General features: G+C 58.5%; 1 protein-coding gene across 1 annotated transcript; it reads right to left on the bottom strand.

Moving 5' to 3' along the window:
• Nucleotides 1-405: 405 nt before the first annotated feature.
• Nucleotides 406-14,487, bottom strand: PLXDC1 (plexin domain containing 1; the record flags this gene model as incomplete). Its single annotated transcript, XM_039388157.1, has 12 exons — nucleotides 406-1,369; nucleotides 2,562-2,716; nucleotides 3,401-3,436; nucleotides 5,802-5,937; nucleotides 7,041-7,098; nucleotides 9,282-9,363; nucleotides 11,014-11,109; nucleotides 12,636-12,735; nucleotides 12,960-13,078; nucleotides 13,484-13,606; nucleotides 13,943-14,012; nucleotides 14,281-14,487. Coding segments are annotated over 12 exons (1,302 nt in total), but the record flags the coding sequence as incomplete, so codon positions are not given.
• Between the last annotated feature and the right edge of the window lie 1,615 nt (nucleotides 14,488-16,102).

The following is a 16,102-nucleotide window of genomic DNA, read 5'->3' as shown; positions in this document are numbered from 1 at the left end:
TTTTTTGCAGGTTTAATCTCAAATTCCCAGGGCTCAGAGGGAGGAGAAAAACCCCAAGAGGTCCTGGTGGGGAAGCCCTTCCTTGGGGTCAGGTCCTGGAAGCCCCAGATCCACACCTGGGGCTCGTCACAGGTGAGGTAAAATAAAACAAAAATCAGGGAAAATAATCCCACTGACTCAAAACTACGACGGCGACCAGGTGATTTCTGCATTTCCTGGGCTGTCCAGGCACTCCTTATTTATCTGAAACGCCCATGGATGAGCTTGGATTTGCCCCAGGATTTAGCCTGTGTTTTCCAGTGCTCTCTCCCCACCCTCTCTTCCATCAGATCCACCTTGTTCCCACTGGATCGGTGCCCATGGGGACGTATTTTGAAGGAATCTCAGATTTTTTTTCCCCTACTCTCCGTCTCCTTTAGGGGAAGGGTCATAATTAGCAATTTAGCAAACTAATTAGATGCCAAAAAGCGCATCAAAGCCGTGGGCTCGCGAGAATCCTGGAGGTGAATCCTCTGCAGGGTTTTTAGTCCTTAAAATAGTTCAGGTTCCCCTTTCTCCAGGGGAGGGGCTGGAAGGTGTTGCTTTGAAGGCAGAGCTGGATCCAAGGTGGTGGAGGAGACCAGGACTTGAGGCTTCAGAGCCGTGAAGGCAAAATTAAATGTCAATTAAAGAAGGCAAAGGGGAGAAAGGGACAGAGCTGGGGGGTGAGGGGATGGGAGAGGAGCCCTGCAGAGCCAATCTGACCCCTCCTGGGCCACCACAACATCTGATCCCGCTTCCCACGAGAGGGGAGAGGCACCAACACGACATTCCTGAGCATTCCAGAGCCAATGTGCCCCCAAAAGCTTCTCTTTGCTCCCCAAGAACCTGCTGCTCGAGGCACCCCCAGAACGAGATTTCCCCCCCCCCATTTCTGCTGCTCTGGTGGAGGAGGGAAGAGGTAAAAAAAACCCAAACAAACAAAAAGCCCAAAAAACCCCTCACCAAGGTCAAAAGTTGGCTGCACTTTCCCCCCCCCCACCACACCCAGGAGGTGCCCAGGAGGATCCAGGCACATCCAGCCTCCTCCTTGAAAAAAAAAAAAAAAAAAGAAATCTCCATTTCTTGGGTCCTTTTTTTTTTTTTCCTCTCTCTCCTTGCCGTTCCTCCTCCAGGAAGGGGACAGACTTTGCAGTGGGATAACGGGAGGTTCGGGATGCAGGATGCAGGTTCGGGATGCAGGAGGGGAGGGAGGGAAGGGAGGAATCGCTCAGCACTGCTCTGCTTCCACGAATCCCTCCTTTTCCTGGCTGGCTGCTTCCACCTCGGCGTAGGTGGCGTGGTGGGTGTGATTCCGGAATTTCATGGCGGGCCAGCGGTGCGGCCTCCGCTGGGGACAGAGAAAGGAGGGCACGTCAGGGGCTGGGACAGAGCCTCCCACCCCGACCCCGAGGGGGAAAACAGGCCCTGGGACACGGACAGTGCTGTCCTGGGGAGAGTCTGAGGGTTTTGTGGGAAGAAAGAAAGAGCTTTCAAAGGTCTCTTAGTGCTTGGGTTTGTTGTAACGCGCTGAAGTCGCTGAGCTACTAAAATGGGGAATGGGGAGGGAATGGAAGTGAAGGCTCCCATCAGCCTGGAAATCCAGGATGGTCTGTGCCTGGAGCAGCAGCTGAGGATGCCCATGAGTGTTCCCTGCAACTGTGACCCCTCCTTGCCCCAGACAGGGCCAAGCACTGCCCCTTCCCAGCTGGGTGTGGATGGATCCCTCAAACATTCCCAGTGCCCGGTGCCGGGCTGGCAGGGGCCCCACGGATCCATTCCCTGCAGCCTCTCCCTGCAAACAGGACAGATGGGGGAGAAGCGCTCCAGGAACAAGCTGGGGAGGGATAAGGGAAGGCTGAGGGCTGAGTGTTGCTCATCCCTTGGCAGCAGCTCCCGTGCCAGGATCCAGCCCACTCCCGGCTGCCTCGGGCCCGGCTCCGGCAGCAGATGGGGATGGTTGGGCCCCCCGTCACCCCCAGAATTAAATTCCTGCCTCCAGAGCATTCCCACAGCCCTCCCACGGCAGCTGATGGCATCCATCCATCAGGGGCAGGCTGGCAATTTTAGGCAACAAAAATCCAGGGGGGCGATTCAGCGGAGCCTCCCCCCCTCCCCAGGCCGGGCTGAGCTCGAGGAGCAGGTGGAAGAGCCCGACATTCCACGGGGGAAAACAGGCAGCGTGTGAAAAGGGGAGAGAAATAAAACCGTGTGGGAGGGAGAGAGGCTGAGTTTAAACACCCAGCAGCCGGAGGTTGGGAGATCAGCCGTGACTGGAGGAGCACGGAAAGGAGCTTGGATGTGAAGCTCCCTGCTCCCCGCTCGGGAAGGCTGGGATTTGGGTGGGTCTGGAAGGCTGGGATTTGGGTGGATCTGGAAGGCTGGGATTTGGGTGGATCTGGAAGGCTGGGGTTTGTGTGGATCTGGAAGGCTGGGATTTGGATGGGTCTGGAAGGCTGGGATTTGTGTGGGTATGGAAGGCTGGGATTTGTGTGGATGGCAAAGGGAGGGCAAAGCCCGCAGGGGTGAGGTGCTGCACTCACCTCGATGAAGAAGAGGGCGGCGTTGGAGGTGGGGTGGCTGCTGATGTAGATCCCAGCCAGGATGATCCCGGCCACGAGCAGCACGGCCAGGACGATCCCCACGATGGTGCCGGTGGGAATCGGGGCCGTCTTGGAAGGAAGGCTGCTCCCCATGCCTGGAAAACAGGATCCAGCTGGGGCTGGAGCAGTGCTGGCGCCTCAGCAACTGCACAGAGCTGCAGAGGGTGGAGGTGGCATCTGTTAACTGGGACATCACCAGGCATTTGGGAGCAAACTGGGAATAACGTGGATTCCAAAGGCTCCGTGGCCCAATCCCGAGCCCAGTTCAGGCAGTTGGACTTCCCTGAGCTCCTCCCAGAGAAAGGGGACACACAGGGCCTGACATCAGTGAACAGGGCTTGGATCCTTCCCAGCCTCTGGAATTAGGAAGAGCATTATGGCAGCGGTTCAGTTCCCTGGTGGACAGACTGGGGCTGACCAAGGATTCAGGGAGCAGAGAGAACACTTGATATTTGGATTTTATGCTGCCCTTTGGCCCAGTTGGGGAAACTCAGAGGGAAAAGGGCTTTGTGTCTATGAAAATATGGCAAATAAAGGGAATTACACGGAAGGAGAAAACTCCCTGTCTGAGTTTGCACAGCAGGACAAACGGCACCAGGGTAAAACAGATCATTGCAGACTCTCACTTTTCACCCTCTGGAATTGCATTAACCAGGGTGAGGACAACAGGAATGTTATCTTGATGATGTCCCAGGTTCCCCTGTCCCCCCTGCTGACCACTGGAATCCAGGGAAACCCGTGTTCCCTCGGAGCAGGCAGGGAGGGGGTGAAGGGCTTACCCTCTGCTCCTGCGAACTGATTGAGCTTCGTGTCGTCTGAAAGGAGAAAACAGGGCAGAAAAAAAAGTAAAATCAGGGCCTTTCTCCGATATCCTGCACGTTTCCCACCTGCTTCCATCCCCCTGTGACGGGATCTCTGGATAGTTTCAAATCTCTGCTCGTGGAAGAGGGAGGAACACAGGAAACAACAGTGAAAGCAGGTGGGATAGGGATCATTTTCCTTCACTGAGGTGGCACCTGGAGCACAAATACCCGGGAAAAGGGGTCACTCAACATGCTCAGAGTGCAAGGTCTGAACCATAAGTGGATGCTGGATGTGGGTGCCCATGTTCAGGCCCCAGCATTTGGGGCTAATACATCCCAAATAAATCAGTGGGATGTTACACTGGGGGTGTTTTCCATGGGGGCCCAAAATCCACTTCCATTCTTGGCCTCGCTGTGGAAGAACCAGGATATTTTGTACAAGGCTTTGTCTCTTGATGGTCTCCACATCCCCACCCTCACCAGGGTGAAATCCTGACCCAGAATTCCCGCTGCTTGGCTTCCACATGTGCTGGAGGCAGCGCTGACACACAGCTGGTGAGTCAGACACAGCCACCAGCATCTCCAGGAGCAGATCCAGGGAAAAGGGTTGGCTGGGGAGGATGTGGGTCCAGGGAACAGGGCTGGCTGGGAGGGACACAGATCCAGGGAGCTGGGCTGGCTGGGGAGCACATGGATTCAAGGAACTGGGCTGGTTGTGGAGGACACAGATTCAGGGAGCTGGGCTGGCTGGGGAGGACATGGATCCAAGGAAAAGGGCTGGCTGGGAGGGACACAGATCCAGGGAACAGGGCTGGCAGGGGAGGACGTGGATCCAAGGAAAAGAGCTGGCTGCGAGGGACAAAGATCCAGGGAACAGGGCTTGCTGGGGAGGATGTGGATCCAAGGAAAAGAGCTGGCTGGGAGGGACACAGATCAAGGGAACAGGGCTGGCTGGGGAGGACGTGGATCCAAGGAAAAGGGCTGGCAGGGGAGGATGTGGATCCAAGGAAAAGGGCTGGCAGTGGAGGACGTGGATCCAAGGAAAAGGGCTGGCTGGGGAGGACACAGATCGAGGGAGGACGCCGAGGGCTGGGTCCCCCCGGTGTTGCTGGTTCCTTTGCTCTCTCCTCAGCCCCAGCCCTCCTCCCTGTTCGTTTCCTTCCAAGATCCCAAATTAACTTCACGCTCGACTGTGTCACAGAAAAAAAGCCTCTTTTCCTTTTTTTTTTTTTTTTTCCAAGAACTGGCGGTGAGCTGGCAAACGCTCTCCCTGGTGGTGTTCCACCCCCCCTCCCCTCCCCTCCCTTTAATTGCTCCTTCCAAAGTCAGCCCTTGGCAGCTCCATTCCCCCACCCAGCTCCTTCCCGCGGCTGAAGGACAATCACTAATGTTCCTTTCTATTTATCCTAATTAGCAGGCGGCGTTAGGGACTATTAAGCAGGGAAATTGGAGTGATACCTGCCGGGAGGAGCCGAGGAGCCAGCCCCGTGTTAATGGGATTAGAGCACGGGGGTCTCCAGGGAAACCCGGGGCTTTATGTGGAGCTTTCCGAGGCTGGAACGAGCAGCATTCCCAAGGAGAGGGCAATCACCTGGATTAATTCCAGGCTGGGAGTCCTGGCAGCCCCTGAGCTAAACCCAAGCCCATGAAAAGCCTGAGCCCCACTCTGCAGGATTAACCCCCCTGGAGGAGGCTGTGGGCACTGCCCACCACGGATTGGTTGCTGCTGACCTTCACAAATGGGTAAAAAAAGCTGGAACGACTCTAAAACTCTTCCCACTGGAGGGTTTCATCCCTCCCTGTGCCACATCCCCCCAGGTCTCACCCCTCGGCTGCCCTTCCTTCCCTTTTCCACCACCCCCTGCACTCACCCCTGCCCAAGGCCAGGTTGGACAGGGCTTGGAGCAACCTGGTCCAGTGGGACCATGGCAGAGGGTGGGACTGGATGAGATTTAAGGTCCCTTCCAACCCAAACCATTCCATGATTCCATGATCTAACTTTGCAGATCCCGGGAATGTCGCTCCTCTTTTACAGAGGGAGAAAGGGACTTGGAAAGGGACACTGGGAAGAGATTCCTCCCTGTGAGGGTGGTGAGGCCCTGGAATGGATTTCCCAGAGGATGCCCCATCCCTGGAAGTGCTCAAGGCCAGGCTGGACAGGGCTTGGAGCAACCTGGGCTAGTGGAAGGTGTCCCTGCCCATGGCAGGGGGTGGCACTGGATGGGCTTTAATGTCCCTTCCCACCCAAACCACTCCATGAGTCTCCTTCAGAACCCACGTTGTTCCTGGATCCCTTTGGACAGGAATTGGCTTTGTGAGGCCCTGGAGTGAAGGACCTTGGCAGGGACGTGCCCCAGGCACGGGATGTCCCCCCTACCTTCGGTGGTGAGGCTGTCGATGAAGAGCGAGGCCGTGGAGGAGGGGACACCCTCGCTCAGAGGGGACAAGGAGCTGTCAGGAGGGGCTGAGTAGTGGCTGCCTTCTGCCAGATCCTCACAGGTCTTTTCATCTGACTGGAAGGAAAAAGGGAGAACAGCTGTTTTTCCCCAGGAACGCCAGGGGAGGGCTGTGCTTCCAAGGCTTGGGGCCGCTGAGCCCCCTGAGGTTCAAACACTGCAGGGGAAACAGGTCCAGAGAAGGGGTTGGAGAAGAAGAGGAAAAGTTTGGGAAGCACTTAGGCAGGACAAAGGACAACGACTTGGCAAGGTCCTACAGCCTGGACTTTGTGCATCACTGGGTGACCTCCTGCAGGTCCAGTTTCCCTCACTCAACCCTCTGGGTGACGGGGAACAAAGCTGAGTTTTCAGCAAGGAAAAAAAAAAAAATAAAATCAAACCAACACCACACATACACACACACACAAAAAAAAAGCCCAAAGCAGAACCAGATGTTTCTCTCCAGCTGATCTCTGTGAGACAAAGGAAGGAGTTCATCCAACGAGGAGATAATTGTGCTCACAAGGACGAAAACAGGGCTCGTTCCTTCCTGCTCGGAGTGAGTAAGAGTCATGCTCCGGGAGGAGGAGGAGGAAAAACACCCCAGAGTGCTCAAACTGCACTGTCTGGTGACTCCTGGAGCTTCTCAGCACCTTCAGGGAATATCCAGCACCCAGGAAAGGCACCAGCAAGGAAAACCCTGGATTGGATGGAACATCCTTTAACTATCCCAATCCAGGCATCCTCTGCTAAGGGGTCCTGCTGGAATGGGAAAGGGGTAGATAAAGGGGTATTATCCAAAGGGAATAAAGGGTTATAAAGGGGTATCCAAAGGGAATAAAAGAACACCTAAAGGGGATAAAGGGATGTAAAGGGATATCTAAAGGCAATAAAGGGATATCTAAAAGGATACCTAAAGGGAATAAAGGGATATTTAAAGGGCTATCTTCAGGGAATAAAGGCATGTCCAAAGGGATATCTCAAGGGATATCTAAAGGGAATAAAGGGATATTTAAAGGGAATAAAGAGATATCTAAAGGGATGCTCAGTCTGACCCAGAACACCACGGGTCAGGCAGAGCTGAGCATTCCCTCTTTGAGCTGGGACATGGCCATGGATTTCCCTGCAGAGCAGGATCATTCCCAGCCCAGGGGCTGAGCAGGGATTCCCCCCGGGCTCACCTGGCCACAGCCATAGGACAACCACTCCTCCCGGTACCGGTCAAAGCCACTGGAGCACCTGGGGAGGAAAAGTGGGATTGAAGGTGGCAGGAAATGCTGGTGGCACTGCTCGTGGTTTCTAAGCTGCCCAAGAGTCCCAAATCCTGCCCCGGTGGGCCCCGTGTAGGGACCCAGGGACAAACAAGGATGGGAAGGATGATATCCAAGGTGACACCCAAGGACATAGGGGTTTCCAGCACAGCTGTGTTGGAAGAACCCAAACATTCCCCTTTCCCAGAGGAGGAGAAGGGTCAACACCACTTGTCCAAGGGAAAAGGAGAGGCAGAAAAATAGGAAAAATATATGGCCTGAGTTTGAGTTTCCATCCCCCGGACTCTGTGCCAGGGCAAGGCCACGAGCTCCACGAGGCTCGCTGGGTTTTATCCAGCAACATCTGCACAGGAAAAACACACTAAAGAAATTATAGATGACATCAGGCAAACCAGCAGCGAGAGAAATCCCCGCAGGAACAGGGAATGGAACAGCTCCCTGACCTTTGGAAAGTCTCGGGGGGGAGCAAAATCTGAACCAGGGGCTCAGGTCACACAAACACCAATTTACCCAACAACCACAGAAAGCTTCAGATCCTGCTGAGATCTTTGCTTCAAGCACAGTTCCTGTCACAACTGTGGGCTCAGGAGAGGCAAAAATACAGATTGCACTGCCCGAGCAGAGAGCTGAGAGGACTCTGGGGTGGAATCACGGAGCTGGAGCCGGGATGGAGCTCCAGCCCTGGAACCACCCCCCCAGCTTCCTTGGGACGGATCAAGTTGGCTTTGCAAGACCAAGCTGGCTGAAAGCCAACAAAGATAGGGGTCTGTTTGCTCCAGCTTGCCAATCCCACTGTGTTTTTTTCCACGTGTGATTCCCATTTGTAACCTGAACTCCTCGGGCTGAGCCGCGGTGACGGCGACAGGACGCGCCCGGAGTCACCAGGGCAGGGGGGACAGGAGCAAACACCACCAACCACTGGGATTTGGGAAGATGAAAAAGGGTGGCTTGAACCCTTACACTGCCAGAGGGCAGGGTTAGATGGGATACTGGGAAGGAATTCCTGGCTGTGAGGGCAGGGAGGCCCTGGCACAGGTTGCCCAGAGAAGCTGTGGCAGCTGTGGCTGCCCCATCCCTGGAATTGTCCAAAGACAGGTTGGAGCAACCTGGGATAGAGGAAGGTGTCCCTGGCCATGGCAGGGGGTGGGACTGGATGGGCTTTAAGGTCCCTTCCCACCCAAACCATTCCCTGACATGATAAAATCAGATTTGCAAACACCGTAAATTTGGAACAATCGGAATAACCAAGTGTTTGAACCCCTGGGGTTCAGCCCAAACCAGACCCAGAGGAAGCCACTGTACCCCAGGCTCAGTTTTGCCACCAAAGCAGGTGTGAGAACATCCCATCCTCTGCTCTGAAGCCACCACTGCCACTGACAAATGACATTCCTGTGGCTCAGGCCCACAGCAGGCAGGGAATCGATGCTGATTTATGGGTGGCCTTGCTGATGGTTCAGGATCTTTTCCTGTCCCCTGCTCACACCCTGCTGGAAGGAGGGGGGCAGGAGCCTGTGCCTTCCTGGGAGAGCAGGATTTCCACGTGAGGATCTGTGTTATTGGGTCCCCTCCCCTGCCACCAGCTCCAAATAAAGAGTTCAGCACAATCTCATTAAGCTCCCGTGCTCTGTGTGGAGCTGCTGGAGCTGGAGGAGAGCAGGGGGCAGGACCAGAGCCTCCAGTCACCCCAAAAACAAGGCAGCAAGTGCCCCCCACCCTGGCTATGCCTTGTCCCTCCCAGCTGGGGGGTGATGAGCATTCCCAGCTCCAGGACCTGCCTGGAGCCTGTCCCAGCCTCCCTTCCCTGCACCTCTGTCTGATCCCAGCCCAAGTCAGGACAAGTTTTCCCCGTGTTTAAAGCTGACTGACAAAAATGTGAGTCCTGCTCCAGGTCTCAGCCTGTTCCTGGACCAAAAACCCCAGGAAATGTCTCCTTTCTGTGGCTTGTAACCGGAGATCAGCTCAGGGCTTAACCGTGACTGGGAGACCAGGAGCAGCACCCAACCAACCCAAAAAACGGCAAAAAGAGGGGAAAATACTAAAAAAAACCCCCAGCACCACTGACCCAGCCACCAACCCTGGCCCTGTGCTCCCTGTCCCAGCTCTGGGAACATGGGCAAGGGAAGAGGTGGGGAGGAATCCCAGCCCAGGTACCTCTGCAGGACGTGACACCAGCTGCAGTTGAAGGTCAGCTCCGAGGTCACACACGTTTCACAGCTCTGGTGCTGGAGACAAGCTGGGAAAGAGAGAGGAGAGACGTTCCAGCCCGGTGCCAACATCTGTGAGGGCACAGGGGAGCAGATCCAAGAGCTGGTGGCTCGGGCAGGACCGGAGGAGCAGCCACTGAGGGTCCAACCCAACCTCTCTGCCATGGACCTGCAGGATGGGCTCCCAGTCCATCCATAAACCTCCTCCTGCTCTGTTTAGCTGGGAATTCAAACACCTGTGAGGCTTTTTGCCCTTTCTCATTGCACAGAGGGTGTTCCTCAGGAGGAAGGTCCAGCACAAACAGCTGAACCCCCCCTCGTGCTGCGCCCACACGAAGTGGTTCTGCAAGAACACCAACATTTGGTGTCCCCCTGTCTAGGAAAGATGGTCAGGAGGGGCTTGGCTGCAGAGAAAGAGAAGGAAATCAGCAGTTTTAACAAGCCCCTCAAAGGCAGAGCCGAGAGTGGCTCCAGTGCTGTGACATTCCCAGGGATGAAGGCCTCCACTCCTCATCCCCTCTCACATCCTGAGCTTTTCCCAAGCCATGTGGAGGCAGGGAGCAAACTCAGACCTCTAAAGCAAGCCAGTCCATCCCTTCTGCCCCAAACAAGGCCAAAAACTGAACCCCCAGAAGCAGCAGCAGAGTGGGGCTCTCTGTAGCTCCGTGGCTCCCGTGCAGACATTGCTCTCAGCTCCCCGAGCTGCCGGGGGGGAAAAAAACCCAGGCAAAAAACAAACCAGCAAATCTTCAGGAGAAAAAAAAAAAAAAAAAACACACAAAAAACAAACCAACAGAGTCACTGCAGAATGGTTATTTATGTTCTGCCTGCAATAACCTGCCTGCTGTTAAAATTGTCATAAAATACCCCGGGGAGAGCGTTCGGTGCAGCCCCTCCGTGTCTCCATGGCAGATTTACCTCCCAGCCCGTATTTACCGGCTGCTGACGACTCTCCCTCGTGCCCGAGTGTCCTTGGATCCAGCCACTAAAAATGGGGCCTGTTTCGCAGCAGCTCTCAGAAATTTCGGCTCCGTGTGGAGGCGTTGAAAATGTCTCGTGTGCGGACCCGGCGCGAACCCGCCGGGGCCCGGCAGGATGAGCTGCAGCTCCCGGAGCAAAGAGGAGGAATTTCGGGTGGGAATCGCTGGCAGTGCAGGGAGTGAGGGATTAAAGGGTGATGAGAGGTTGGTGAGCAAGGAGAGCAGGGGGAAAGGTGCTGGTGGAGCAGGTCAGAGCACAGCAGCTCCATCCTGGCTGGCACCGCTGGACCACTGAGCAGAGGGAAGGTGGATTATCCCTGCAGATCCCTCCTTCATCAGCAATTCCTGTGCCAGCTCTGAGCTCTGCTGCCATCCCAGGCTCCCATCTCGGCCATGGAGTGTGCCAAGGTGGGGTTTCTGCTGGCTCAGGTTGGCTCTGAGGGGGTTGACCCACACAGGGCTGGATGTACGAGAGGTTCAGCGACAGCCGGGCACGGTGGGCACCCCAGGGCAGGGGCAAACTGTGCCCTGCTGGCTCCCTGCACAGCTCCAAGGATCCCACCTGGCTCCCTGCACAGCTCCAAGGATCCCACCTGCCAGGCCAGGGATGGCATCCCCCTCCCAGCACCCCCAAACCCGGCTGGAAGTCGGTGCTCCCCGGGTGAGATCCTGCAGGGAAGGGGCCGGGGCCGCACTCACTGGGCAGGGGGGTGAACTCCACGGCAGACAGGCTGCTGATCCTGCTCGTGTCCAGCTCCACACGGTGGTACTCGTAGATGGTCCGGCGCCGGGACTCTGCAAGGCCGAGCCTTGGGGTTAAGCCAGGCCTAAACCCCCCCCCCAGTGAAGGGATTTACGTGGGGGAGGCCGGGGGGGCTGCTGGGGAAAGGTAAAGGTGGCCCCAGGCCGGGGGCTGCAGGAGAAGGGACGGGGAGGGGCTGGGGGGGCAGGAGGGGTGGTAGGGCACAGATCCTGCCCCCCTGTTCTGCCAGGAGGGGTGGCAGGGCACAGATCCTGCCCCCCTGTTCTGCCAGGAGGAGCTCAGGGCTCGCTGTCCCCTCTCCCTGACCAGAGGCTGCGCTGGTGGACGCGCTCCAGCCCTGCCTTGCTCCAAACAAACACATTGTTCCTCACTGACTCACAGGCTGGAGCCTCCCGGGGCTCCCCCCAAAGCTCCCCCTTCCCCCCTGCCCCGTCCCCTTCCCTCTCTTTCCCCTTCATCCTGGGGTCTATCCTTGGATTCAGGCTTCTCCCAGATGGTGGCACCAGCCAAGGTGCTCCTCTGGCATCAATCTCCGTGGACAATCCAACCTCTCCTCCCAGCACGGGCACGTGCTCCGCACTTGGAGCCCAGGAGATGAGCAGGACGAGCACCCTCCCCTCCTGCCCCTCCTTCTCCACCCTCCAACCCTCGTTTCTCCACCTCGTGAGGCTCTTTCATGCCCAGTTCTTGCACTTCTTCTCCCCTCACAGCCCAGGGCAGGGCTTGGGAAGGCCGTGGGGTGGAGGGAGCAGCCCGTGGAGGAGCAGCTGTGGGGCGGGAGGGGAGGAACCACCCAGGCTGGCCCCGGTTCCTGCACAAACTGCTGTGAACGGGTCATAAACCGGGGCCAGATGGCTCCAGGAACAACAGGGGAAAGCCACCACACCGGGAGGGAGGAGCAGGGCTGGGCTGCTCGTGACTGGAGAGGCTGGAAGAGCCTTTCTGGGGAGCTCAGCCCAGGCCTGCAGCTCCCGGCACGCGTGGAACGAGCGTGTGGACATGGATGGGGGTGTTCCCGTGTGCTGCTGACAGAGGTGCAGATCCCAGTCGTGGAAACACGTGGAAGGACACCCAGAGCAGCAGCGGGGTGGCTGCAGACCCTCCAAACCCCCCAATGGGAATGGGGCATCCTGCACTCCCCAAGCCTCTTGTCCATCTGCAGCCCTGCTTGGAATCGGAGAAGAATTGAATTCTTCCCCTCGTCCTCATCAGCTGGGGAAGAGCTTGGCTGCTCATGGAGAGTCTGAACACACCAAGGCCCACCCAGAGCACGAGGCTGAGAGATGGTCCTGGCCACGGGGAGATGCACCAGGGGGATGCACTCCAAGAGGGATGCCCAGGGAACACGGGACATGAGGGACAGCCAAGCCCCACACACCTCCTCACACTCCCCTGCTCCTTGGGATTCCAAGCAGCTCATCCTCACGTCCTGAAGTGCCCAAAGGTGAGGATCCCTCCCCTCTCCCAGCTGCCAAGGCAGCCCTGTGGGATCCCTGTGGGATCCCTGTGGGATCAGCTCCCTCCCTGCCCCAGCAGCCCCCCGAGGGCAGCGACTCACCAGGCACGTCAGGAGAAGGGTTGAGGACCATGAAGGCGTCGGAGAGCCCGGCCTTCACGGGGTGCTGGGTGGCACTGATCTGCAGGACTGGCACCGGGATCTGCAGCCAGGGAGACAGCACAGGATGGATCCCAGCCCCGCCCCAGCTCCTGGTGCTGCTGCAGAGGCCTCCAGGAATGCCCATCCCCAGGGTGTGAACTACAACCCCAACCCCCCCCTCCTAAACCCACAGGGACCCCCATGGGGACCCTCCTGCCCTGCCTTCCCCTGCAGGAGGAGGCACCTGATGCCCCCAGGTGTGCCAGGAGGGGGAGGATCTCTCACCTCCTTGTACCCAAAGACGATCCTCCCGGTGCTGTGCAGGGCTGCCTGGAAGGTGAAGCTGCCCATGTCCTCCTTCCCCTGCAGGTACACCTTGTCCCACTGCACCACGAAAACCGTCCCTGGAGGGGGGGGTTGTGACCAGAGCGGGTCAGGCCTCTCCTCATCCCACCAGCCTGACCCGTCCTCTTCTGCCCTCCAAGGCATCTCATCCCTCAACCTCCAGCACTTTGCTCCGAGCAGACCCCCCTGCCACCCATCCCAAACCCCCCTGGGGGGCCAAACACCCCTCCCAAACCCCCCTGGGGGGCCAAACACCCCTCCCAAACCCCCCTGGGGGCCGAACAGCCCCTGATGTGCCCTGCCCACACCCCCACCTTGGCCCAGAGAGCCGAGCTGTGCCCGGCTGGATGAGGCCAGAGCGGGGGCAGCCGGGGCAGGGGGTGCCCAGGGCAGGGGGTGCCCAGGGCAGGGGGTGCCCGGGGCAGGGGGTGCCCGGGGCAGGGGGTGCCCAGGGCAGGACTCACCGTTGTCCAGGTACTGGACGGTGGAGTTGCGGGAGTAGCTGGGGTTGAAGTTGGCCATGAGGGGGGCGATGTACTGGGTGGCCGTGAGCATGCGGTGGATCACGTCCCCCACGAAGATAAAACCTGAAGCGGGCAGAGGGTGAAGCAGCACAAACCACCCCCAGGACCCTCCCTCCCACCACCCTGCCCCATTTTTACCCCCAGAGTCCCCTTCTGGATTTCCTCCAAGCTTGTGTGACCCCCCCCCCAAACTGCTGGAGGACCAGAGGCTCCGGCAGCACCCGAGTCCCCAGACAGCAGCAGCGGAGCAGGGGGAGATTTGGGGGTGCAGGGAGAAGGTCAGAAGGGCTGTATCCCCTTCTCCGAGCTCCCTGGGGCTGTGGGGGGAGGTCAGAGACAGCACCAGAGCCATGTCCATCCCCTCCCTGCAGGAATCCCATCCATCCCATCCCGACTCACCGCCCGTCGCTATCGTGACCTGCCGCAGGAGGTGGCCGTAGAAGGGGAAGTCAAAGGAGAGGATGATCCTCTGCAGGAGGGAGGGGAGGTGAGGTGAGAACCACGCTCAGCCCTCAGGAAAACGCCCAAGGGAATGTGGGGGGGACTGATCCGTGCCCTGGACGGTGCTTGGAGGGTGGGAGAGGGGCGGGAGTGGGGTCCTGTGGGTGCTCATCCCCTTCACCCCCGCAGCGGGCGGGGGGACCCAAACACTTCCCACGTCCTGGCATGTGGAAGGGATTCTGCTGCCACCAGGACCCCCCTGCTGGGAGAGGGGACACGGGGACAGGGCCGCTCACCGAGGCCTGGCGGTGAGTGTTGGAGAGGATCCCGTGGATCTTCACTTGGCTCCCGTTGGCCGCTGCCATGTCCACCCACAGCCCCTTCCTCTGGGCCTCCCCGGGGCCGAACACCCGCGACACGTAGTAGCTGTGGTTGTCCTCCTGCAGAGGAGACACAGTGGGATCACCTGGATTGCTCCGTGGGGATGTGAGCCCCTGAGCAGTCTGGGCACAAAGCAGCAACATAAATCCAGCCTGGAAAACCCCGGGCGCAGCCAGCGGGGGATGCTGAGCAGCTGGAGAAGGTGCAGGGAATCCCACGGGATACCGGGCTGGGCAGAGCCAGAGGTGACTCACGAGAGAGAGCTCGGCACAGCACGGGCAACATTCCCGGGAAGAAAATATCCCGCCCCAGAGCCAGGGGCTGGGAGCTGCAGCTGAAGTGACCACGGCAAGAGGAGCAAACAACCGGGGCCGTGGAAGCCCAGAGGAAATGATGAACCTTGGAATGAGCAGCTCGGGGAAAGCGGCCGAGCCGCTGCTGCCAGCGGGGAGGGAGGAGGATGAGGATGAGGATGAGGGGCACAGCAGAGGGAGAGGGACAAGGGATGTGCTCCAGGGAGCGTGGAACGGAGCCTCGCTCTGCCCGAGGGAGCAGATCCCCCCTGTTCTCACCCACAGCAACGAGAGGCACCCCGGGGGTCCCCCTAAAGGCACCAGCAGCACCCCCGGGCCCCCCAAGCCCCAAACCAGAGCGTGGCCCAGGTGCCAGCTCTGCCACGAGTCACCTCAGACTGGCCAGGGACACGGGCAGAGCAGTGTCACCGGCCCCGCCGTGGCCTCTCCAACGGGAACAGACGGAGGGACGGACACACAGCTGGGAGCCATCGCCTGTCAGGGGAGGCCGGTTCACACCGAGGTGGGGGGGAGGACGGGAAGTATCTTAATTTTCCCTGGGAAAGCGTCGCTCCAGCACTCCGTGCCAGCAGCTGGCACGATGCCATGCTCGCCGCTCGGCCCCATCTGCTGCTCGGCCCCCTCCGACCCCAAAACTCCCTCTGACCCCCCAAAACCCCCTCTGACCCCCAGCATCGTCCCCCTCTGACCCCGGGACCTGCTCCCAGCCCCACTCCCTGCACATGACCCCGGGTGCCAGAGGCAGGGGAGGAGCCCTCAGCTGGAATAAAGTGCTGTCAGAAAAAAATCCTGTAACTTGTGGTTTTTTCCCGCTTCCCCAGAGCTCAGGGAGAGTCGTTGCACTCCTCAGCCTCTCCCAGCTCTTCCCCACGGGAATTACAGCCCCCGTTTGCTCCGAGGGGCTGACGCATCCCAGTCCCTATGGATGGGGAAACTGAGGCTGTGCTGGCACCTGCTGCATCCCGGCACACACCTCCCCATGGAAAACCCCCGGGATGCAGGGCCAGGCCGCTGCTGGGTGACGAAGGAGAAAACCTCCCGTGTCCTCGTGTCCCCCACTGTGCCTTCCCAAAGTGTTCCAAATAATCCAGGGGGGAACAAGCAGGGCTGGAGCGCAGAGGATCCGGCTGCCACGCTCCTGACCTCATCGCTGACTCACCGGGATGTTCTAATCCGTCACCTTGATAGGGTTACAGCAGGAATTAGGAGAGGAGAGGTTTGGGGCACAGGGATAAATGGGGCAGAGCCTGGGGAGGGACGAGACCACCTTTCTTTGGGACCAGCGCTGCCTCTCTGCACCCCTAACCTGGAATATTTTGGGAGGAGGGAGGGTAAAACCCCTCCAGACCCTGCACTGGCACCTCCCGAGGTGGGATCCCACCTTCTGCAGGTGGGACAGGGTGAGATGCACCTGCGACCTCAC

The sequence above is a fragment of the Pipra filicauda genome, unplaced genomic scaffold, assembly GCF_003945595.2.
Source record: "Pipra filicauda isolate LSUMZ 115617 unplaced genomic scaffold, ASM394559v2 scaffold615_size277210_pilon, whole genome shotgun sequence".
NCBI classification, from domain to species: Eukaryota; Metazoa; Chordata; class Aves; order Passeriformes; family Pipridae; genus Pipra; species Pipra filicauda.
The sequence above is the reverse complement of the archived record's forward strand: the minus strand, read 5'-3'. Positions and strand labels throughout refer to the sequence as shown.